Raw genomic sequence first — 24,974 nt, 5'->3', positions numbered from 1 at the left:
AAAGACATTGAGGGGCTGGAGCTTGTCCAGAGCAGGGAATGGAGTGGGGAAGGGTCTGGAACATGACTTCTATGGGGAGCAGCTGAGGGAGCTCAGCCTGGAGAGGAAGAGGCTCAAGGGGTGACTGAATCCCACTCTAGCAGTGCCTCACAGGAGGTGAGGGTTGGTTTGTTCTCCCAAGTAATAGAACAAGGGAAAATGGCCTTAACTTGCACCAGGAGAGGTTCAGCTTCAATTTCTTCACTGAAAGGGTTGTCAAGCACTGGCACAGGCTGCCCAGGGCAGTGGTGGAGTCACCATCCCTGGAGGGATTTGAAAGACATGTGGCACTTAGGGACATGGATTAGTGGTGGGCTTGGCAGTGCTGTGCTAATGGCTGGACTTAATAATCTTAATGTTCTTTTCCAACATCAGCAATTCTACAATATAAAATGAGTGTGAGTTGGAGCAGTGCTACCTTGAACAAAAAATGCAGTCAGAAAACGAAATTCAGAGTCACTTATTATTTCTGGATGGACTAGGAAGATGGGGAGGGCAAGGAAATGCCCCCACTTAAATGGTCTGTGTGCCTAAAGTGGTTGAGCACAGGAGCAGGTCAGGCAGGCTGGTGCTGCCTGTGTGTGTCTGTGTGTGTTTGCAGTGCCAATTAATTACATCTCTTTGTAGTGTGGTAGCGATTTCATCCAGGGGAAATGAAAGAACGTGCAGTTAAATAACCCTCTGTGTGTATATGTAATTTCTGGAGCTTCCTGTGAATGCTAATATTGTGATTGGACAAGTTATTTCTCAGCTCTTGCAAGTGCCTGGCAGAGTAGAAGTTTTGTGAAGTTCTCAGTGATTTTTCTCAGTGATTTTTTTTTTCCTAGTGAAAACACAGGAGGCTGGTGAAGGCATGATCTGCTTTTGTTTATTTCTTCAGTTTCTAATCACTGGATAAAAATCTTTGTTTGTTTTCAGGAAAATAACAGGAAAAAGAAAGATACGCAACTTGTTAAAAAAATAAGTGTAAAGGTATTAATTCTTCATGTATGTAAACTCAACTCTTAAAACAAACCTAAGCCAAAGAAATATTTTAGTCTGAAGTCTATGGCTTTGCTTTTTATGTTGTTGTTCTCCACTTGTGGCTGCCATTGTGTGGGATGGTGCCTGTTTGGAGGTGTTAATCTATACATAATGAAATTTCAGAGAACACACGCACTGTATCTGCAGTGCTCCAACTGTTCTTTGAGATCCCTGTGAATGCATCTCACAAAATAACCAAAGAAAACAGTGGAAAGCCTGTGATTAGAAACCTAACAAGTACAGCTTATTTAGTGATAGCTAAAAAAGCTACAATTCACATGTGCTGGCTTGCTTTATACAGCTCAACAAGACAGATCTGGGCTTTTGTTGGTGTAAAAAACACTTTAAAACAGAGTACAGGAATTTATGATTTCCATGTCTCACTTTGAAAATTGATCTTTTTCCAATGCTTTTCTTTTTTCTGGTGAAAGTTCTTTTTTGAAGGATCAAGCTCTGTTGTATTTGCTAGTTTAATCTTTTTCCCTCCACCTAAGTCAGTGATGGGGGAACCCTTCTGATAAACAGCACTGGAAGATTAAAACCATTAACAGCATAGCTAATACCTGTGCTGAGTCCTTATAAAAGAGTCCTACATAAAATTATTGCCTGTTCCTTATATAACAACTTCATATTTGGCCTTATCTTTGGGATATTGTGTGTTTGTCACTTGCTGAATAGAAAGGAGGGTACAGTCTATGTCAAAAGATCTGTCTCAGCAATCTGTGGCACACACACATGAAGTAAGAAGTAATTGAAGCACCAATTTGTTACAGCTGAATATTGTGTGTAATATATATTATATATGCATTGTATAACATTGTGCATATGTATTAAAATATATTTTGTGCACTAGCTTGTTATGTATATTCCAGGTTCAGTGCAGACATGGTTTGGGGGAAAACTGGGCTTTATGAAGCAGCCCTGATGTACTGAAAAAGTTTTGTGAAATAGATGAAATACTTGTGTTTGAATTTTATTGATTGATGGTAGAGGAGGTGAAATAGGAAACTGTATTTCTCGAGGCAAGTGTATGAAGACAGATCAGAATTGCCAGAATAAAGCAAGCTGGGGAAGAGGAACATGATGTAAAAGGAGAGCGAAAAAGAAAGAGGAGGTGACTGTGAACTGAGTACTGGGAGTAAACCAGGCTAACAAAGCTCCAAAAATAGAAGAAAATTTAAAAGGCGCATTATTGGAAGTAAAACAAGGAAGGGCCACTGAGACTTCTGTCAGGAAAGGATGTGGAAGTATGGAGGTAAACCTCAGCAGTGGAAGGGAAAAAAACAAGAACAGTCCACTTGCTGGGCTCTGGGGGATTTTGTAGGTTTGATTAATTTTTTTCCTTTTTTATTAAAAAAGATGAGCAAAATCTCATAGATGTTGATAACATCAGAGTATGAGGAGAGAACTTCAACAGCTGACAGATGATAATGTAACTGTCACTGTTGTCCATATGGAGATATGTCTCTGAAGTTTATAAAAGTGTTTCTAATTTCTAATCCTCCCTATTTAAAATACAAGGTTTAGAAGCTTTGTGGCCTCCATGTTGCTGTGGGGCGTGGATTTGGTGTTAATTCAAGGCATGTTACGTGTGAGAGTCACCACCAAGATCTTCCTGGGCTTCCCTCAGAGGTGTCTCCTGCAGTCCTGGAAGGACCTGGCCCTGTTTCACTGATGAGATGTGACGAGATCGTAGCCTGGGGTGGCAATGGCTTCTGCAAAGAGCTCCACAGAACCAGGGGAGAGGACAGATTTGGGTCGGGCTGACAAGATTTAAGCTGACACACATTTTGTGAAATGAAAAGGTCATGTTTCAATGGAAAAGGAGTGGGGGTTTTGTTTGTGAGATTTGTCTTCCGGCTCAGATTTCACTGATGGCAATCTGGCCCACAAACATAAGTGAAAGCAGCCAGCCCTTGGATACCAGGGCTTTATTAAGGATTTCAGGTGGTTGCAACTCATTCATCTGACATGTCCCCTTGCTCAAATAGGCCAGTGCACTCCACACCTCCCACACCCTTTTTATATGAGGAGCTTTGCCTATGGCTTCATAAACTAGTAATATCTAAGAAAGCTTTGCACCTCTCAGCAGGATGGCAGAACTGCTCTGATTCCCCTCCTTCTTGAAAAATTGAACTGGGGAAAAATGTCCCTGTCCTTTTGTGTCTACTATAAAATTTTAAACCTAAACAAGTAAAGACTTTAAATAGGGTAATACTTCAATAAGAAAATTTTTGCTTCTATTGAAAATTCCTTGTTAGGTTCTGGGGTTGTTTTTTTTCCTATTGAAACACTTACAGCATCACCTCAAAGCCGTAGCTGTGCTCTGTGCTGTCTGTAAATGCAACAAAAAGAGTTGCTTCTGGAACAAAGAGGGTATAATTTATATATAATACAAAGCAACTGTAGGGAGTTCTCACTAATACAGGCTCCCCATCTGGAAATAAGCTGTTGTTCAGCTGTCTGCTGTGGACAGGAGGGTTGGGCTGGAGGTTTCTGTTCTCGGCATTCGAGATTGCTTTTAAAGGACTTCTGCTGATTGTTATTTTTCCTGCTTCTCACTACTTTTTTTTTGGGCATTGATTTGTTTAAAGCTCTGAGAGTTGCATCCAATTTCCACCTGCCACGGAGGTGCAATGACTTAAGTTGGATCTCATACATAAGGAGCCCCTAATTTCAGTTGGAAGTACAATATCCCTAAGCTTTTTCTATTAAGACCCTTAACTCACTGGTCCTATTTTTCCCTCGTCAGCTGGTGCGGCCATGCAAGGACTTGGTACCAGAAAGAGAAATCTTTAATTTTCCTAAACACACATGCGTTGTGATGCTGTTTTTGGAACAGGTGGAAGCTGTTCCCTCAAATAGCATTAGTGACTAAGGTGACAATAAATTCTTCCACTTACACTGCAGTGCTCCTTCCTACAGGGGCAAATAAGCACTTCCATTTTTGCCTTCTTTGATCAGAACAATCAGCATGTCCACAGCATCTAAAGATGAGCATTTCCCTACTCAAGTGAATATCATAGCAGCAAATCTCCACTCCATGGGCAAATGAGTTGTGCCAGGAATTTTAATGATGGAGTAGGTTAGCCAGGTTATAATTGTCTTTAATTTGCACTTGTAGAAGCTGTAACATTTACCTGAACATGATTGGCACTGGGAGAAGGGGGAAATTATGTCGCACTTTTGAAAAAGAATCAAAGAAACAACTTCAGATCTCATATTTGAAACAGAATATCCTGCTGATTGACCACGCACATTGGTAGCAGTAGGATTTTTTTGATCCATAGAGCTGAATGATCGCTGCAAGTAGTGAACACAAAAAATTAGTTCCATGGTGGAAAGCGTACACTTTTGCTTTTATTTTATCTTTTACATTTTTCTTTTTCAAGAGCATTTCAGAAGGCTGAGCCCTTCTCCCTGTTGAATGCCACATTGAATCCCTGCTCTTTGCTCCATTGTCCTCGGAGACCTGGAAAATTTTTTAACTAAGGTTATCTGAGGTTTTGTCTAGTTTAGCTATTTTTAATAACAAAAAAAGAAGAGGCTGTCCTTCCCTTCCCGCCCACTATTGCACCACTTTACAGTACATAATTTTATATAAATTACAGGAATATAATTTCCTTCTTCAGTAAGAAATGGGTGATGAATAACATAACTAGTGCAGGTCTGCGCACCAGTCCTGGCACATCTTGTGAACTTGCAAACCAAGACTGTGCTTTATCTTCTGTTGTGTCTTGCAAACTTCCTCTCTTTCTTTGCAGAAGTTCTTGCAGAAAATACCTACAGGCTTCAATTTCATTCTCACTGCTGCATTTTTTTTTGTTATTTTTCAGCTTCTGCAGTGAATGGCTTTTGCTGTCAGTGTTTCTGTTCTGTAGGAGGGAACTGTGGGTGGTTACAGCTGTAATGTGTGCTCCATAATCTCCGAGCATTTGTCAGAAAATTTCCCGTTTGCTCTGTTTCAATTTTTAACCAGTTGAGCGGCGCATGCTGGTGCCCTGGGGTAGCCTTGCTGCTCTGGCATCACAGGCTGAGCTGCATCCCACCAACATTTGGAGCACTTGCCAATTGCAGCAGGACCCCACGAGACCCAGAGCCTTCAAAGAGAGGATGAGCTGAGGGATGGGGGCTGTGTTTTAGCCCAGCATTCACTGTGGGTGGGAATTGAGGAGAGAGGCTCCTGGAGATTTGATTTTGTGTTTGGTTTAATTTTTTCCCCCTAATCTCCTGGCCAGCCAGTGCACAACCCACATTTCTGCTGAAGCTCCTGAGGGCATATTAGAGGAGAGTGGGAGTTGTCTTTTTGGTAGCCAGCAGCAGAAGGGCCTAAGTATTGATTGGGAAATGTGTGAGGAAAGCAGAAGGCATGAACAGCAGGTGGTTTGGATGGGAAGAGGCATTTCAGATTAGGGGAGAGGAGGAAATAGACCTCTGCTTGCCTTGGTTTGCGTCCATCCCGAGCATTTGAGAGCATGTGGATGTTATGTCTTCATGTTAACACTCTCCACAAGCCCTTTTTTAAAATTTTCTTGTTGTGATGTGATATTTGCCACACGTCTCCTTAACACTGTTGTTATAGAGACATTTCTCCTCTCCCCGCGCCAGCTATTAAGAGCCATCATATGCAATGGCATTTGAGTTTATTCTTCTCCTGGCATTAGCAGAGAACTTTCTTCTCTTTGTAAATGTTGAAATGTTTTGCAGCTTAGATATAAGTATAGCAAAATCATATTGCTTTAGTTCCAGCATCTGGTAGGATCACTTTAATATATAAATGAGTAAAAATTAGAATTTAAACAGCAATTTTGTCACTATTTTGTTACATTAAAACCAAAAGAATCCAACTTTTTTTTTAGTCATGATATGGATAAACAAATATCTTTTTTCTTTCAAACTAAAAATAGCTATAAATTCAGTCTCTTTTTGTCAAATTGCTTGCAATTTATATTAGCAGTGGCTTCAAGATTTGAAGTGTGGATCTGCCTATTGAACAGTCTGTGGATTAATGGATAGAGGATCATGGTTTTTGTCAGGGAGACAGGCATGAAACCATGGTTGCCTCTTGTTTACTATGATGCGAGTTCACTTTTGATAATCTGGTAAAGAAATGAGTGCCAGATTCATTTCTTCATTCTTTTCATTCAGCCCCTCTCTTGAGAAAGTACACGGCAGATTTGTGGTGGGTTTTAAAACTGAAACAGAGAATCTATTTATTTATTCTATCTTCTTTTACTTCTCCTACTTTTTCTTTCTCATTTCTTTCCATTATCTTGATTTTTTGGGGAGCCCTTGCACCCAAAGACCTTTGAAAATCTGTCCCAGGTTTTGTCTTTCCAAGTCTGGTGTCATTTTCAGCCCAGAAGTTTTGTTCAAGCCCAGTAATAGGCACTAATATGTGTTCAGGAGAGGAGGCTGCATGGAAGAAGTTTGAGAGTTCTTTTGTGAACTAATTAAAAATTTAGTATCTTGGTCTAACCTTCTGAACAAAGACTGTCAGGCATCTATATTCCCTTTTGCACAGTAATTCAAGCCTTTAAATTCTGTGCTTAAATTAAATCAGTTGATGAAACTTCTGTGATTCTCTGCAAGGAAGCATTTGTTTATACATATAGAAGGAACCTGCAGTGCTGGGGAAAGGAAATTACTCTCTTTTAGTCTCAGAGCTCCTCATTCAGTAAATTCCTCTTTGCAAGGGTGAAATATTTTCACTAGTCCTGGTTTGCAATTTGAATTTTTATGTGAAAGTAGTATGACAATTTTTGTGAAAATAACTGAGCCTTATCTAATTTAATTTTTTTTTCTTCTGGTGACTTAAGACTGAAGTCATACATGGGAGATCTGTGTCTGGAAATTAATGCCATTAGATCCTGCTTCTACTGCAGCTAGTTTGGTGGAGGATCTTGTTAAACAATGTCTGTACAGAGCTCTGTGCTGTAGTTGGAAACCTGTTACACCTGTTAAGAACATGTAAAAGGTGGGCCCTGCTGCAAGTTTCATCTGAAGTTAATCAAAGCAGATAATGTGGGCAAAGGATGGGTAAACCACTGCAGGCTTCCCAGTTCCTGTTAGATTACATTGTTCTTAATCTACACAAATAATAATAAGCTGTTCCTCTCACTTTGGAAGAGATGGCCAGTAGAAAAAGAAAGCTCGACATCACTTGGTGGTTGTAGTTTGCTATCTTTGCATCACAACACTTATTTTGCAGTGTTCGGAAAAGACACGTTACAGAGTGAGAGAATTTTACATGCCATATCTTCATTTAAAAGCTGTGGCACACATTAAATTTAATTACTCTCCTTCTATGGCTTAAATTGAGGGCAGCTTCAAAAATGAGGGTGGCTTCTATTAAACTTAATTACTTTTCCCTACAGTCTGCATGGTTAGTAATCACAGGAAGATTCTAAACAAAGATACAGTAGAGAGATTCTTTTATGAGAATAGGGCTGGAAAGTAGCCTATAAAATATAGAGAGGTGCCAAACACCTTTTATATCCAGCTTTAATTTATTATTATTATAGTTAACTAGCACAATAATAATAATAATAATGTTTCAGCATGATTAAGAAGGTATTGCTGGGGAAGGGGAGTTAGTTGCATTTGGTCTTTCAATGTTTAAGCAATGAATTCCTCAATTTCTTCAAATTCTTTTGCAGATTTATGGGGTGAAAAAAGGTTAATAATAGAATTTTTTTACAATGTGTTCTATTGACTATAGATGGCAGATCTGACAGTTAGAATGAAAATTGTTCCAGAAGAAACTAATTATTTGAGATGTTATAGAGATGCATAATTATATTCACCTTTAAAAAAAGGGGGGGGGAAGTTTTATTACAACTGTGCTTTTTAAAGAACAAGTGGAGAAATAAAAGTAGTAATTGTTCTTAATTATAGCTAACTGTAATTGCACACGACTGCAATATGCAGCACATCAGCAGCAGATTAAGAGATCCTGGCATATGTGTAGTGTGCAGAGCAACTTTGAGCAGAGGTGCAGTTTTATGAATATAGTTAAGTATAATTTAGGTCTTCTACTTCAAATTCCATCCATGTTATTTTATTTTATTTTTTACAGCTATTGTGGCAAGATAATTGTCAGCTGGAAAGTGCTGCAGCAATGATTTGTCTGTTACAAAGGAATCAAAAACCTTCAAAAGGAAAACTTGTTTTCTTTTACACCAGTGATGTGTAGGACCAGGGGAGACTTTCCCAAATGCCTTTGTGTATCTCCTGATGCAGAGAGATGGTTAGAGGGATTTTTTTTTTCCTTAAGCATTTCAATATAAGCAATACTGAGCTCCCCAGGATTCTGCAGCGTGGTTGGAAATCTTTGTCAACAATCTATCCACAAGTTTTTAGGTTCAAACCCCTTGAAAATGTAACCCGTGAGCCTTTAGAAAATGTGAAAATGCTGCTTTGAACAAAACCCAGAAATGGGAATGCCTAAAGGTAGACTCTGATTTCTTCTCTTGCACCTGATTTACAGCCTCACCTCTTTCTTTCAGCTGAGTGCACGCAGCTCCGGTCTTTGAGTGCAGACTCCCAGTAAAACATTAAGCTGTCATTATACAGCCAACTAAAGAGGGAATACACATGCTTAAAGGAAGCTGCTGAGCTTCAAAACTACTGGCTGCATTTCCTGCTCCAAAACAGATCCTTGCTGAAGGAGCAGGGGTCAGTGTGCACCACGTTATCAATGAACATGTGCACGGTCTTGTGATGATCATTTCTGCATCTCCTTGGTACGTCAGATGCTTTCAGCCTTTGTCTTGATGTGCCAGGATGCTCTCCCATGTTCCCAACCTGTGTTAAGCTGTTCCTTTTACCCAAAAATAAATAAAGTCCATCTGTCACTGAATGCCTTCTTTCAAAAATGGAGTTTTGCAAAATATTTCAGTCTTGGGCCAGTAGCAGAGTTGATTTAGCCTAAAACTTGGTGGGCCAGAAGGGAGCTTTTGAACTGCTGAGATAGGGTTGTTTTTTTGCCCTGCTTGCTGGCACAAACCACAGTCCCAGCTGTAAGAAGCTGTGCTTCTAAGTTTGTTTTTCTTTGTAATTTGGGAAAAGTGTGGCTACCTACCCCAAATCAGCTTTCTGAAAGAATTGTATGGTTTTAATAAAAGGGGCTTCACCAAGATGGGCAATAATGCACAAGAAGTGAGTGGCAGATATATTCAAGAGTGAAAAGAAATTGGGTGGAATCACTTCACAGCAAAAAGAAAAGGTAAAATTGATGGCTGGGTACACAAGAAAACATGCTGAGGTGTTAGTGTAATAGAAATTAAACTCATTCCTGCAGGTAGCAATAAGAAATCAAAACTTGTTGTTTTACTGCGTGGAGAATCTCGTGATAACTGGCATGTTCTAAATAAATCATTCACTTCAAATGGCAGCACTGTAGCAAAAATGTATCTATTATGGGGCTGCTAATAAGCAAATGCAAGCAGTATTTCCTGACAGCAGGCTGTGATTGTTTTTTAATAAATCTGTGTTAAGTAGGAAAGGAATAAAAGCTGACACCCAAATAGAAATCCACTTTGGCTCCTGTTTCCTCACTCCAGAGATAGACGGATTCATTGACCCAGATCAGAAATTCTTGAAGGATAATTCTGGTTAGTGGAAGCCAACATGGAATCAAATGTGTATACATTTGTGTATGTGTTCCCAGAAAAGCTAATGATACCATTGCAAATGCTGAACATGTTCCCCACTCCTCTTTGTTAATACAGTGTTGCTTATGCTCTGCAATAAACTATTATTTCTGTGCTATTTCTGTAATTACATTTAATAATCATCTCTCACAGTCCAATAGTATCAAACGTAGGAGTCTTTTCAACAAACCATGATAAATAGCTCCTTGCCTAACTGTTGTACTTGAGGAATCTTTATGGCTCTCTTTGTAAGATTTGTCATTTTCTTAATGCAGCTTCAAAAAGCTTCTGAGCTTTGTTATGGACCGTCACTGTATTTTTCCCTTCCCCCTCTGCCTTGGAGTGTAGCTGGGTAAATGAAGCTTAATGTGCCATTTCCAAGCACTGTGACACTCCTCCAGGGCTGGTTACATTTACCATTGCTAAAGTCTAAATAAGTGAGTTTTAATGAGCAGGAATGGTTGCTAATAGGCGATTCAGGTACTTAGTAGTCCATGTTATTTAACTGTGGTAGAATTACAGAACATAAATGGTCTGATGATTAATAGATGAACCTGCTACATATTGCAGTCTAATAGTTTTTGCCATTAAAGAACTATCTTAACATCTTTGGGTTTGGATGTGGCTGGGGAGAAAAGGGCTTGCTTGTAGATTTACATCATGGGTAACTCACACTTTAAAACACTTTATATTGTAATTTCACAACACCATTGCTATATTGTTCAGTAATATTATTTAGAACTTGTTAGAGAACAATGGCACTTGTGTGCTTCCATTTCCTGAGGTGGGCAACTCAGCAGATTTATTCTCTCTGGTTAGGGTTGTCAAAAATAAACTCTACCCATCCTTTTAAGGTCAGAAATAAAACAGGGAGTTAGATCTTAATCTCTCTTCTTTTTCTCTCCCATTAATTTTGGGCAGTGGTAGATGCACCAATAAGAACAAAAGTTGACTGTGTTGTTTTTAACATTTCTGATTTGTGGGAGGACAGGTGGCAGGAGGGAAAAAAAAGTGGCAAAAAATAACAGATGAACAACAAATGAGCAGGAATGAAGAAATAATAGCATCCAACATCTGTTGCAGTTTGTGCTGAGATACTCCAGAAGATACCACAGTATTTATGGAAATAGTATGAGGACTGTTTTGAACTGCAGCTAATGGGACACAGACTCCTGGCTGGCAGGCCTGTTCAGAGTCCTTTCTACATTTTTCCTATGCCATCCCATGTTTCAACCTGGCATCACTGTATTTTATATCACAAGGAGGAGTTCTCAGGACAAAAAGGAGCTAAGAAGCAAATTTACCCTTGATTAACAACTACAAAAAGGAACTAAGCATTTCAGCAGGTGCATGAAAAGACATTTGTGGGATTTTCAGTGGGGTTGTTGTTTTTGGGGAGGTTTTTATTGATTGTGGTATTTTTTAAAATCTGTTTGGCTTTGTTTGTGTTTTTTCCCCTGGTAGTTGCCAATGCCATTCCTATATTTTTGCATACTGAACTGGACAAACAAGACCATCCCTCTCCTAACTTATGCTGGTTCTTCCAAGGTACCTATACTTAGCATCTCACTTTGTTCTAGAAGTCACAAAACTTCAGAGATCCCCAAATGCCCATCTCAGCCCAGCCTGCACTGGCCAAGAAAATGAGTAACTATTTGAATACATAATAGCTGAAGTATCCAAGTTGTTTAGCTCCAGTAAAGTATTTTGAGACCAGGATGAGATGTCATTTCCAAGCTTGGCATTTCTTGGCAGAGAATCAAGTTACTTCTCTGAAATAAGTTCAAATAAAGCCTCCAAACTTCTTGAGTGGCTTGAAGTTTGTGTATATTAGTGAAAACATCTGACATCAGGGAACACCAGAGTTTTGAACTGTTGACATTGTGACATTTGTGAAGGAAATATGGGCAGGAAGAGTGAGGTGTGGGCATTTAACAGAAAACAGTTGTTAGGGTGGCTTTTTCTTTTTGGCATTAGTCACTGAAGACATCAACATTTGACCCAATGTCTCATCATAAAGACATTTGTGTGAATTGTACACATAACTGGGCCTCTGGCCTTGCACAAATATGACAAAGTCTTAAATATCTGAAGAAACTTACTGAAGCCCTGTACCACATGTCAGAAATGAAGGAATTAATCTGGGCTGTTACCATCTATAGAACTTGAACAATTTCCATGCCTTTTTGCATATATCTCATGCAACCTTGTGCATGTATGACTTCTGGGGTTGCTCAGCCTGGAGAAGAGAGGGCTCCCTGCTGCCCAAAGAACCTCCAGCACCAGAAAGGATCTACAAGAAAGAGAAGGAGGGATTCTTCACTGGGGAGTGTTCTGACAGAAGGGTTAGCAGATTTAAACTGAAGAGGGTAGATTTATACCAGATATTAGGAAGAAGTTCTTCCCCATGAGGGTGGTGAGGCCCTGGCACAGGCTGCCCAGAGAAACTGTGGCTGCCCCATCCCTGGAAAAGTCCAGGTTAAATGGGGCTTTGAGCAGCCTGGTCTAGTAAAAGGTTCCCTGCCCAAGGGATGGTCTTCCAGCCCAAACCATTTTATGGCTCCATAATCCTTCTGTACAATTAGCACATGGCCCAGAATTCTCCTGCGGTTCTACATTTGTGCAAGTAAATTTGACCCGAAGTTCCTGCTGAGACTTTGGGTGCGATTCCTCTCCTTTCCCCGGCACAGTGAGAAGGGATGGTGGCAAAGTAACACTGCACCAGTGGCAGGGTAGCACGAGCTACAGGTCAGGCAAATACCAAATGTGTAAGATTTTCTACCCTGGGAGATTACAGCAGGTTCAATGAGCATATGGGGAAGAACATCTGCTCTGTTTTGGATGATCTTTCTTTGCATTTTGGAGAGAGACAGAGGGTATGTTCCTCCTGCTGAGCTCCCTGAGGCAGTTGCCTGTGCATCACTTCTTTCCCTTCCTGTACTAACAGGGTGAGGGTGTTAGAGTTGGTACCATGGTGGATTCTCCCCATGTTCTTCCTGCTGCTTGCTGTGTCCTGGAGAGACAAATCCTCTACCCACAGTGCTTTCTTTCTTCATTTCCAAGCTTTCTTAACTTTCTAAATGCTCCACTTGCCTGAGAAAACACATAGGAACAGCCACATCCACAAAGGCAGGCTCTGACCTTGGAGCAAAGAGCCAGAATGGGATCTCCATTTCCTCTCCATGCCCTGGCATTTCTCCCTCATGACCCTGGCTGAATTACATCCCATCCATGACCCCATTACCAGTCTCTCAAATGGACACTGCTGTGTCTCTCCCACTTAATTAATTTCTATCTTGCTCATTAATAGCAGAGCAAAAGATGTATGAGAGATGTTTCATGTGAAGTCCTTGGTGGGTAGTTAGACAAGGGGCCAAAATATTAGCTGAGAGTGGTAGTGAAATTGAAAGGAGTGAGAATTTGGCCTGAATTATGCTTCGACTTGTAAGTTATAATATTGCTGTCTTCAAAGATGTTGGGGTGAAGGGTAAATCAAAACTTAAGTTTTTGTTAAAATATATAAAGTATGTAAAATATATAAAGTAGTCACAAGGATGAGAGCAGGTTTTATTTGGGGTATCACTTGTACACAGGATGTACACTGGACTTGGACTGTTTTCATGGCAGGTGGTTATCACTGACTACATAGAGATTTCTTTCCTCATACCTAAGGAGGAATTAAAAAAAAATCAGAAGTAGCAAATTTAGAGTACTGAAAAATGCGGCTTTTAAAAATAATCATGGGAGAAAACAACAAGCATGTTTGTTCATGTCCTTTATCTCAGTCAGCTAATCTTGCAGAATGTCACATTGCATAGAAATAGATTTTTACATATGAACTTGTTACATCACTTCCTAAAAAAAGAGTATTTAGCTTGTACTTAAATAGCACATTCAGAGACTGTTTATGCAGAATTTCTGCTGCAAATGTGTGATCCTTGTTAGGTAGCTAAGCTCAGTGTGAAGATATAGCATGGCATTGTATTTATTTGCTGCTTACCGTGTGAAAGATTAAATACTTACAGAAGTATCAGTTTGAAATCTTGATAGTTTTTAATAGTTTAAGGGTTTTAAAAGATTAAATTGCTTTTGATCATTTTGATGTTTAGTTGACATAGGGAACAATTCTACCAAAAAAGGTATGTAAAGGGCATGTGATACAGAAAAAAACAGTCTTCTCTGAAACCTATTAAATTAATCATAGCAAAACTGAATCCAGAATTTAAACTCTATATTTTATCCAAATGTTGCCAGTTAATGTTGCTGCACACTCACAAATCTGAGAAACTATCCAATTTAAGACCAGTGAAATATCTTGTGTCTCACAATGGTATTTCAATACACACTATTAATTCTTCCAAGTCAAGGCAGATGCAGTCCCCAATGTGATTTTAGGAAGAGCAGAGACAACAATGTGTCTTTGGAGGTGCCATTTTTCACCTGGAATGTAAAATCAATGTCCTGACCATTTGTGGTCATTAAAAATCCCACTGCACCCTTCTGCAAGAGTAGAGGCATTGACTCCCAAGTCTTGGTGAAACTCCAAGAAGGTAATTATATTCCTCCTGATACAACCTTCTTTTAAAGTTAATTTAAAGTTCCTCTTCAGCTGTTCTCCCCTGCTTTGAGTGGAAAATCCTTCTTATCCCTTTGTAAACTTTTCTTTAGTTCTGCTTTAAACTGACAATTAGTGTCTGTCTTTTGTCCCATTGCTGATGCATGTCTAGGAGCAGAGAATGTGTCTGCAATTGTGGACCCTACAATTAAAAAAGCTTTATTGGTGGTCTGATTGAGGGGTGTTGTTCAACAACAAACTTTGGAGCCTTCTCCACCTCAATTTTCTTGTGTTGTTCAGTGAGTGGTGCAGTGTCAGTGAACAGGCAGAGCCAGGAAAAAGTGATCAAAAGCATCAGGTGAGTTGTTTGTTCTGGCAAGTCAAATTTCCCCCTGGGGCAAAGCAAATAGCAACTTATGGTTATGAAATATTTGGAAATACTTCAAGGTCGAACTTCCTAGTTAGCAACAGTATTGCAGTGTGTTATTTACATCAGCACTCCGGCATTATCCAGTTATGCCCAGTGGATATTCCTCGGAAAAAAAACCTGTAACTTTTCAAGGGATCATCCAAAATACATCATTTTTCTTCAATGTGTGTTTTTTTTCTGTTTACAAATATATCCCATCCAGTAAGATCAATGCTTGTGTCAGTGGTAGGACTCTGTTTAGTGAAGGGTTGAATGTTTCACCCAAATCAGAAATACTAGTTTAACCGATTTGAGTTTTTTGTGCTTTAAGGAAAATGAGCACAAGTATTGGGAGTTATTGCTCCTGTACATCCCAGGGAATCCAAGGGGTCACATTCACCTGTCCTGGAGAGGACAGGACCTTTTAGCCCTTCTTCTTGAAAGGCTGAGTGCAGGTTCTGATGCCTAAAACCAAGACCTCAGGGTTAGGGCACCTCTCTTTCCAAACTATTCTGCATCCTGAGGATTTTCTGCTTGCATTTGAGCTGCATTTGTGTTAGCACACCATGCAGATCCTTTCTCCAGCTTCGCCCTTGTCCTCATGTGCCTTGTGTGCTGTAGGCGGGCTTTATCCTCTCCCCAAAGTGTGAGATGGAAAAAGGAAGAACGGTAACACCATTGCAGGAATGTGTTGCTGCCTTTTTTTGCATCTTCCCCAGCACCCTGACAGATTGCTTAGCTAGAATCCATATGCTTTCCTTTGCAGAACAAAAATTGTTCTCGGTGGAGACCTAAAGCTTCCGAATCACTAAGGGTCATGATCCTGCAGAACTAAAAGAAGATTTCAAAGTGTAATCTTGACTTGTATGGTTTGAACTCAGTACTTGCTCAGGTTACTGGAGTGCATTTAGCCCAGATGACCTCAGCTGCCCTTTAAAACCTGCCCTGTCTCTTTTGCCTCAGTTTACATGGCTGCAGAAACACAGCAGAAATAATCAAATGATTTGGGTTGGAAGGGACCTAAATGATCATCTCATTCCAAGCCTCCTGCCATGGGTAAGGACACCTTCCATTAGACCAGGTTGCTCCAAGGCCCATCCAGTCTGGCCTTGTCACCACTTCCAGGGATGGGGCAACCACAGCTTCTTTGGACAAACTGCAAAATGTTGCAGTTTCAAACTTCAGAGCTGTTTTGTGCCAAATCCTGCATGTAGGTGGGTAACAACAGCTGCCAGTCAGCCTCAGAGAGCAGAGCACCATATGATTTCTCAGTGAACAAAACATTTAATATAAACACAACACTTTCCAGATATTATGAAGAGTTTTTCTGAACAACTCTTTTTAAACAGAACTATTAGGCAGTAAAGTCTGTTTGCTGATCTTTATGCAGATCTTCCCACTTCCACTTCACTGTAACGTTTTGACTAAAATATTTATACTTTTCTGCTTTGGTATACATCCTACTCCAATCCTACGGGCAGGATTTCTCAGCCTGCAGAGAGAAATGACAAAATGTGTGTGTGGTGCTTGGTTCACCCACACTGGCTCTCTGGGCTTTGAGAAGAGCTGCATGGTCCTCTCGAGAGTGCAGAGCTCCTGCAGTGGGACGAAGCTCCTCACAGGTCTCAGAAGCAATTTGTAACTTTGCTTCTTTGCAAGACCCCATGGGAGGGTGCAATATTTTGGGGTGCAGACCTCCCACTCAACCCTCCTGGTTTCAACATCTTCCATGCATACAGATCGTGTTGTCCCAAATTTATCCTTTGCAGCTGAACCTAAATTATTAGAAATAGTAAATGGCCTTCCTGGTAATGCTGCCCTGCTCTCCGAAATGCCATCATCCTCATCACAGTTTTTCCAGACTCTTCAGCCAGGTCCTCTCTTTGCCTTAGCACTGTTGAGCATCAACTCATCGCATTTGCATCGGAGCCGATTTCAGTGGAATTCAGGGCAGCTCTGACAAAGCATTCAAGTTTTCATCCTCACTCTTTTTCAAGGTCATCCTTTCATATCTCTAGCAGGATGTGAAAACACATGGTCTTACATTTATTCTCCCTTTGAGTATTATCTTCTTGTTTTCATCCAAGATTTCTTTGCTTCCTATAGATACAGTAAATTGTGAGTTATATTTATTGTGTGTGTCATTGGGGAGTACTAGGGGTCTGAAAATTGGTTGTGCAAGTCTAGTTTCAGTTTCTTGAATGACTACAGAATGAGTATCTATTATCTTTAAACAAACTTTAAGGGTTTTCTTGATGAGTAATCTGCTCCAAAAGATTTTCTTTTTTAAACTCCCATGAAATACATTTATAGAGTGGTGTTTCAATTCCTGATATTTATAGGAGCACTTACCATGGACATTAACCATCTTCAGCAGTTCATGTATCATTTATTTTCAATGGCATGGTGGGGATAATTGTGTTTGTTTTCTGGGAAATAATATTTTTAGTTTCATAGTCTAACGCGGGGTTAATTTGTTTTTATGGTAGAAGTGTTTACTGAGTTGATGAGAAGCAGTGAAATCTTTGGATAGTTAGGACCTATTCAGACTTTTACTTGTGACTTTGAGTTTTATTTGAGTTGGATCTGTATTTCAAAAACCATCACCTTATATATTTTTGCCCAAAAATGGAATTTGATCTGACCAAATGTGAAATTTGCAACAAAATTAATTACATTAAAAATGCATGTTAAAGACCTGCAGTGTCTTCGTTTAACATTCTGATCACATTCAGATTTTTTTACCACTGCATCGACTATTTAATAATTGTTTCCACAATGCTAACATCCCTTGTAGAGAAAGTTATTTAACAAGAATGAAAATCTTTAGAAATTTAGATGCACCAATCACTCACAGCTCTGCTCAGAAACTGAGAGCGTGGTTCCAGTTTAACATCCTCTTTTAAACCTACATGGTTCTGCTTCTTGATGGTTCCTGCAGCACCCACCCATGATGTGCCTGGTTGCCTCTTTAAGCTGGATGAGCAATTGCTATTTTATAAAATGTGCTGCCATACCCTACAGCAATAAGGTTTGTGCCATTCTGTTATTGCAACAGTAATGGGTAGCTAAAGGCTACGGAGCCCCTTTAGAAGAAGAAACAAAGAGATATCCAGATCCAGGTTCTTTCCTTCAAAAGAGATGATGTCTGGGATTAACAGTGGAAGGAGGAAATGTCCTGACTTTTGGAACCAAATTTAGTGATTTGGTTCTTTGATAGGTTACAAAAAATATCATTATAATTCTTTGAAGTGTATAAGTTATGAGTAGGGCTTGGAAAATAAGATGGTGTGATACCAGGAGTTTAATAAAAATAAAATATCTAAAATGTACAGCTGTATCAAATAACTCCATAGAAATGGAGTCTGTATTGCTCTACTCTAATTTTTTTTCTTATCTCTTTGCATTCACTTGCTCTTTCTCCTGGCTCTCACCTTTGATGTCATTTATATCATGGGCTTTGGTCATCACATTCCCCTGCTAAATATGTACCTGTCTGCCTTAGCTGGGGTGGGAACTGGTTTTTTCTGAGGGGGATTAAATATCTGCTGGACTGTTGCTGAATGGTGCATGCAAGAAAAGGGTGTGAGCCATTTTTTATTTCTTGCTTAATCTTCTTTGCAACCACTGAACACAGTTCTGATCTGTGCCTTTTGAAGCAAAGCACTGGGAGGTTTAAGGCAACCTTCTGTGCCCAGTAAACTGCACAGCTTGGAGACAGAGACTCTGAAAATGCAAAGCTGTGCATGTTTAGAGGGACCATTTCATTTCCTCTGACATTGTAATGGAGGCTGCAACTGTCAGTGCAACCATTATGGAAAAAGCCTGGTGTCACTGTGGGATGTCCAATAAATAAAAAAAAATTGTAATTAAAAAATTGTAATTGAAAAAAATTAGACCCTTATAGCTACTCACAGTTCATGTAGTGCCAAAAAGCACTAGAAAAATCTAGAAAGATCTCCTGAAGAGGAGCTCTGAATTATTATGGTTTTAATATACTAACTCTGTAGTTGCCCTATCAAGAAAAGTGACTTCAGAACATGGGGAAACTCTAGAAGAGCCTTCAAAATTTTATTTCTTTATTGTTTTTCCTTTGGATTAATAAATAAATTAGCCTTTGGGGTTCAATCTGTATATGTAAGGTTCATACTCTTGTAACAAAAATACATAGGGCTGTTTCACTACAAAGAGATCATTAGGTCTATAGTTTTGAAAATTGTTTAGGCAAGGAAGATTTTGGGACCTATCTTAATTACTACCACCTCCCCTTACAAAAAAATATTCCCCTCCAAATGTAAAAGTGGATGGAAGGATTTTCTCTGCTGTAAATAATAAAATATGTTGAGAATTGTTCCATACCCTAAGTTCCACCTACAGCTGTGAAATTTTGCAGTTTCTGTCTCAGCTGAAGCAAACAGGGTATGAACTAACCAGTTACCCTTCATGCAGAAAAATTGTATATTGGATATAAATTTTGTAACCGGACAAGAACACTGTGGAATGAGATGGGCATCTGGTCAAGTCTAAGACAATGTAGCCTCTTAAGCCTTCTTGCTGTTTTTTAAAGTCTTACATATGGGAGAGAAACGAGAAATGGAGCTATCCAGCTGTTTTCCTGATTCTTGGATAAGGTCTAGGCAAATTTGCTGGGAAGGGAAACAAGGACATGCAGTGGTGACAAATCTGGGATGTACTTTAAGGCCTGTGTACATAGGTAATGGTAATGCATTTAATTGTACTTTAATGTGACACACCACTACATTAGCCCACTTTCACTCTCTCGCACTCAGCTTCCCTCAAATAAATTGCACACCCACAAAAGGGTTTCAGACAAGTAAATTGGACAAAAAGTCACATATTTGGAAAATAGCTGTTGTTTAGGACCAGCATAAGAAGATTTAACATTAACATGGTATTTTCTCAGCGCACAACCTGCTTGTAGAACTGTCTAATGCCTTGCTTTTGCTGCGGCACTGAAATAAAAGGGAACATTTTCCACTGGAAAATTGGCCCGGTGCTACGTTTTGTCTATGTAAGATCATGCAGTGCTGGCATTTGAAATAGTGATAATTTTATGCCTAAAAAAATGAGTAATTGTACCACGGAGAACTCGGTTCTGATAGATCCTTAGCTCACACTCCATCGTCTGCTTTTTCACATTCTTTTGTGTGCGATCAGGGGGGCACCGCATCCGCCAGTGACGCGCTCGCGCACGGAGCTGTGGATGTGTGTCTGCACTCCTATAAAACACAAGCACTACAAAGGCATCTTAAAAATGTTATAGCTGTTTAAAACACAAACTAAGTTTTCCTCCCTTTGTGTCTTTCAGAGAGACTGCCACAGAGTTATCTGGAACGTTACCAAGGTAAGCGAGTTGCTCTAAACCGCATCTGTGTGTCAATGTCTGGAAGGTGCTGAAAGAAGCGCGACCTTTGGAGGCAGAACATGATCCTTTTCCTAGGGAAAACTGCTGGGATACTGAGAACTGGGGGTGCAGGGAGGAGAACGCTCCCTGCATGCCACAGACAGACAAATGACACTGAAATACTGGCACAGCCAAGCCCACACAGCTTAAAGCGACGGGTTGAAGTTGCTTTGAGGCTCAGCACAGTTGTGCACCTGATGAGAAAAATCCCAGCTGTGGCTTCCTTCCAGCTGTGCAATTATACCCATGGCAGGTGGTTTGGCTTTTGCTTTACATCTCACCTGAGGGATGAGAGGAGGGAAACTTGGAGGTAGGAGGGAAAAAAAAAAACTGTTATCTTAAGGCATTTTCATTTGGAAAGCAGGAAAGCAGCTTAGACCAAATTCTTCTATGCTGAGAAACCTTTTCATAAAATAATAGAAGTAGACAAGACTCCCAGGCTGCTGTAAGGATTTTTGAAGAGAGACCTGTCTACATATTGTTAAAGAATGCAATAAAATGCTGTAATCATGCAGATAGAGAAAAGGGTGGAGAGAAGGGAAACAAAAAAATCTGATATGGTAATCTGTCAGCGATGCCTGGTGAGTTAAAAAAAGATGCTCTCAGTCCTCTTGTACCTTCTGCCACTGGTTTTGCCCTCTGAGGTGCAAGGGGTTTTAGTGGGGTTATGCTTTTGGGGGGTTTTGCTATCCTCTGATTAAAGCAGTGTTGTAGTTCAAACAACATATAATGTAAAAGGAATATTTCAACAGGAAGGACAGTTTCTTTAGGCATGATAATATGTGCAAGACGCTTCTGATTCTAAGGGAGAAAAAAAATATCCGACTTTCTTTAGAGGGTGTGTGGTGTATATTCGTTGACTTTTTTATATTGAAAAGCTGTAAAAAAGTATATTTTCACTACATATGGTGAGTTTTCCCTGTGTAATGTACCCCTTTGTTCTGTGTGTACCAATTTATGCAATTTATATGATTTGTTCATTTAATAGATGCATATCTTTTTATGGCTTACTGTCACTTGGCCTCCGTGGTTGTGTTAGAAAATATTCTCATGAAATTTTGCCATGTGTTTGAAGAGCTGACCTGTGATCAGGCCTACCAGATATCAAAGATTTTGTTCATCTTCCTTGCAAAATAATAGCATTTCTTCATACACACACACATACCAAAACAAGAAAAAAAAATCCAGTTTCACTGCACTTGGTGAGGTATTATAGGACTAATATACTGGAAACATGGAGTCCTTACACTGCAGAAATGAATTCCACTTCAAATTAAAGTTAAAATGAGACACATAAGTGCTTGAATAAACATCCCGTTTCATACTTGCCATTAATGATTGTCTAAATGTGCTTTTTGAATTATTACCACAAGGCTTTAATTTCAACTGCAGTAAGATGTCACAAGAAAAATCAGATTATGCCAGCAATGTGCACAAGGCATTGTAATTGTGTTATAAATATTAAACCAAATGATCTTGTCATGATTTAAAACAAATGTTTCCAGCTAGGCACAGGTTGGCTTGTCCTCCAGCCTTCTCCAGGATTCACCTGTTCCTGAATTTCTCTAAGCAAACAGCTCCTTGGGGTTTTTAATCTTATGTTGTGATGTAGTAATCTAATATTTTTTGTTCTTCTTTCAAACGTCAAGTGACTCATTTTGCTATTATTAATTCATAAGAGTGAAATAGTCTAATTTCCCCACATCTTCCACCTTCACCCTGAAACCACTTTGCAACATATAAAATTTCAGGTGTTGCACCTTGAAATGACAAAATTAATTAATTAATAACCACTTTTCCATCATTGCTGGGATTCCCATCGCTGTATTTTGGCCAGTGGGGCACAGCAAGTCCCCTGTAGCACCAGAAACCCAACTCTCCTTTGTCCAGGCAAACACAATGCCTTTTCCCAGAGCAGTGATTACTCTTGGATATATTTGTGGCCAGGATTGTTCAAATCATTTCCATGCACTCGCAAACCTGGTGAAAGGGTTTTCACTGCAAGTGGTGTAAGTGTGAACAGATGTTTCTGTACTTGGAATATTTTGTCTGGCTGTCAAGAAAATTTAGGCACTGGTGGCATTAATTATTTATTGTTGTTTTTGTTGTCATTTAAAAAAAGCCTCAAAAACCCCTTTTGATTTTTTCATAGTTCAATTAAAGAGGTGGAATTAGGGATTTGCTCCATAATGCTCTGTAATTAGTCAGAAGTACAGAGGAGTATATTTTGAATATTTTCACATCTCAGTAGTAACCAAGAGAGGTTACATATGTGCATTTAAAAAAAAATATAACAGAGTGTCTTGGTAAATGTGGCTTTTTAATATATTCATTTTCCATTAAATACTGCTGATGGTTCTCTAATGATTATATGTAAAGGAAGAAGAAATCACCCTTCCTCTTGCCACTGAAGTATGTGTATCACTGATAGGCAAAAATAGAAAAATGTGAGTTGGTGGACATCATTTAGTAGGAAAGATAATAGATTAACTTTGCCTGTAGAAAGATATAAAAATATTCAGTACAATTATATTGTGTCAGTTCCAATTTACCAGTTATTTCTGATGATTTCAGGAAGCTCAGGCTAGAGAATGAATTGAAAATTCAGACTTTAAATGTGATAAAGAAGCTTTACAATTTTTATATTAAATGACATTATTATAGCTATGAATGTATATTGTTTTTTCGAAGAAAGGCTTTCTGTGTGCAACAGCACATCAAAGAAGAGATCTTCACAAGGAAAACTTTACAATAATATTAAGTTGTTCATTGCATGACCTATTTAAAGTACTCAGATACTTCTTGTTGTAGACTACATAATTAAATTTTAAATGGAACATGATAAAGAAATTATACTGGTGATCTCTAGAGATTTGAATACCCTATTTGGATCTTTACAAGAGTGTAGCGAAGGCATACTTTTAAAATTTAATAAAGGTCTGGCCTATTTTTTTTTCCTTTCAGATGCTCTATAGCTGCTATGGCAGCTGTGTTTCAAATGTGTTTGCTCTCTACATTACGTAGTCAGTACCTGCAATAACAGAGCAAACTAAAAGTATTAGGAAAAATACAGTTTAACTTGAGAAATTCACCATAAAAAATAATAAAAAAGGCAATTAATGAATGGAGATAAACTTCTGAAATCTTGAGGAAGCTAAGCTGGTAACCAGCCTTCCCTGGGCCAGCCCCTGAGCTCAGCAGTGGAGGGGAGCAGGGAGTGAATGGAGTCCTGGAGCACAGTGTGAAGCCCTATGGGCATGAGGGAGATGATGTTTGGAGCTTAAAGGAGAAAATACCCAGCTTCGGTTTCAAAGGAATGATTTCAGTCTCCAGCCACTTCTGTTTGTTTCTGTGAAAGTTACTTTATATTTAAAGAAGAACAAATATTTTAAATATAGGCTAACCACATGGATTATTTATTTGCTTAATACTAGGTTAGTATTAACAGAAGGAAAATCTGGGCTACTTTTCCACTTTTATGTACTGGTTCAATTTTTCATTTCACTCAAGGGGGGGTAAAGTTTAAATGGCCACTTCCTCCTCTAAGCTGTCAAAATAAGGCAGAAAAGTCAAGCTAATAATTTTCATTTATATTTTTAATGGAAAACTTTGTAGAAATATCACTGAATCACCTGCTTAAATCTTGAGCAAAACTCAGGAAATCTTGTATTTTGAGGTGAAGGCCATCTTAAAATTGTCATTTAGAAATTTTTTTAGAACTGTGGGAGGAAATCTGCAGTGGATACATTGGTGCTAAAACAAGCAAGGATGCTCAAAATGGAAGTGTAAATCTTTGGCTTATCCTTGAATTTTAGTCATCTACAAACTTAATATATATTTTAAACCTGTGGTCTGGAGTAGGGTACAAACTTTAGCCCTCTTGAGTTGGGGTTTTATTCCCCACCATTCCATAAATTTCTTTGATAATGTCTCAGTTCCATTTACTGCAGAGATTTCTGTTCTCAGGTATCTACAGCATTTTGAAAATAGAATTTAAGTACTGAAGTCACTTTGGTGCTTTTGAAAAATGTTAACCTGCAACTTCACCATTATTGAAATCTAATGCAACTAAGCTTTTATCTAAAGCAAAAAGAAGAATTGACAACCCACCATATGACAAGCAAAATGAAATCTCTTGATCACTATCTGTCAGCAGTCTTTCTAATACCATTGTGTTAGGGAATGATATGTCTTCCAAGAAGCTCAGTACACAAGGTTTTGAATCATTTCTGTCTTGACAGCCTAACACAAGTAACTACTTGTAAGTGCTTGGATGAATTATAAAATCTATGTGGCTCTGTAGAGTGAGTTAATAAAACATCTATGAGCATTTTAATTACTATGAAATGAAAAGGATTTTTTCCTGACAGTAATAGGGGCATGGTCTAAAGACCAGCCTGACATCTCAGCCGCTGTCCTCACTGGTGGGAGCTGGGGCTGCCTTCTGTGTTTGCACTCCTAGTTCCCTCCCAGCTGAGATATTCTGGCAAGCAGCTTCTCTCCCTCTGAGAACACCAGGTCGTACCTTTCACCCCTCATGTTTTCATGTCCTCTCATGTCACCACTGCTGCTTGCCAGTAATGTCAGGCTTGGATGCCCACCCGCCTACGCCAGGCCTGTCTCTGCCAAACCACGACAGAATTTTCCATACCCTCACATAACATCTACTGAAGCTCTATTCTCCCTGAAATAAAGCAGGTATTTGGCATAGTCCATTTGTGATCCTCTCTTCTAATGGAGAAGTTCTGCTTTCCACCTTCAAATAAATCCTTTCTCAAAACTCACTCTTGTTTTAGAGGCATATAAATAATTGGTCAAGAAAACATTGCTCATCCCGGATGGCAGGCAGTGCTAGCTGATAACATTAAA

General features: G+C 39.3%; 1 protein-coding gene across 4 annotated transcripts in view; it reads left to right on the top strand.

Moving 5' to 3' along the window:
- Positions 1-24,974, top strand: part of CELF2 (CUGBP Elav-like family member 2) — a 550,308-nt gene that overhangs the window by 220,645 nt on the left and 304,689 nt on the right. For all 4 annotated transcript variants that reach the window (XM_064703051.1, XM_064703049.1, XM_064703046.1 and 1 more), the window contains one exon: positions 20,010-20,045. Coding sequence is in view for 2 of the 4 variants with exons in the window: in XM_064703046.1 (XP_064559116.1) it covers positions 20,010-20,045 (36 nt within the window). In the remaining 2 variants the exon portion in view is untranslated. The remainder of the gene's footprint in view (positions 1-20,009; positions 20,046-24,974) is intronic.

Source organism: Zonotrichia leucophrys, chromosome 1A (assembly GCF_028769735.1).
Source record: "Zonotrichia leucophrys gambelii isolate GWCS_2022_RI chromosome 1A, RI_Zleu_2.0, whole genome shotgun sequence".
NCBI classification, from domain to species: Eukaryota; Metazoa; Chordata; class Aves; order Passeriformes; family Passerellidae; genus Zonotrichia; species Zonotrichia leucophrys.
The sequence above is the reverse complement of the archived record's forward strand: the minus strand, read 5'-3'. Positions and strand labels throughout refer to the sequence as shown.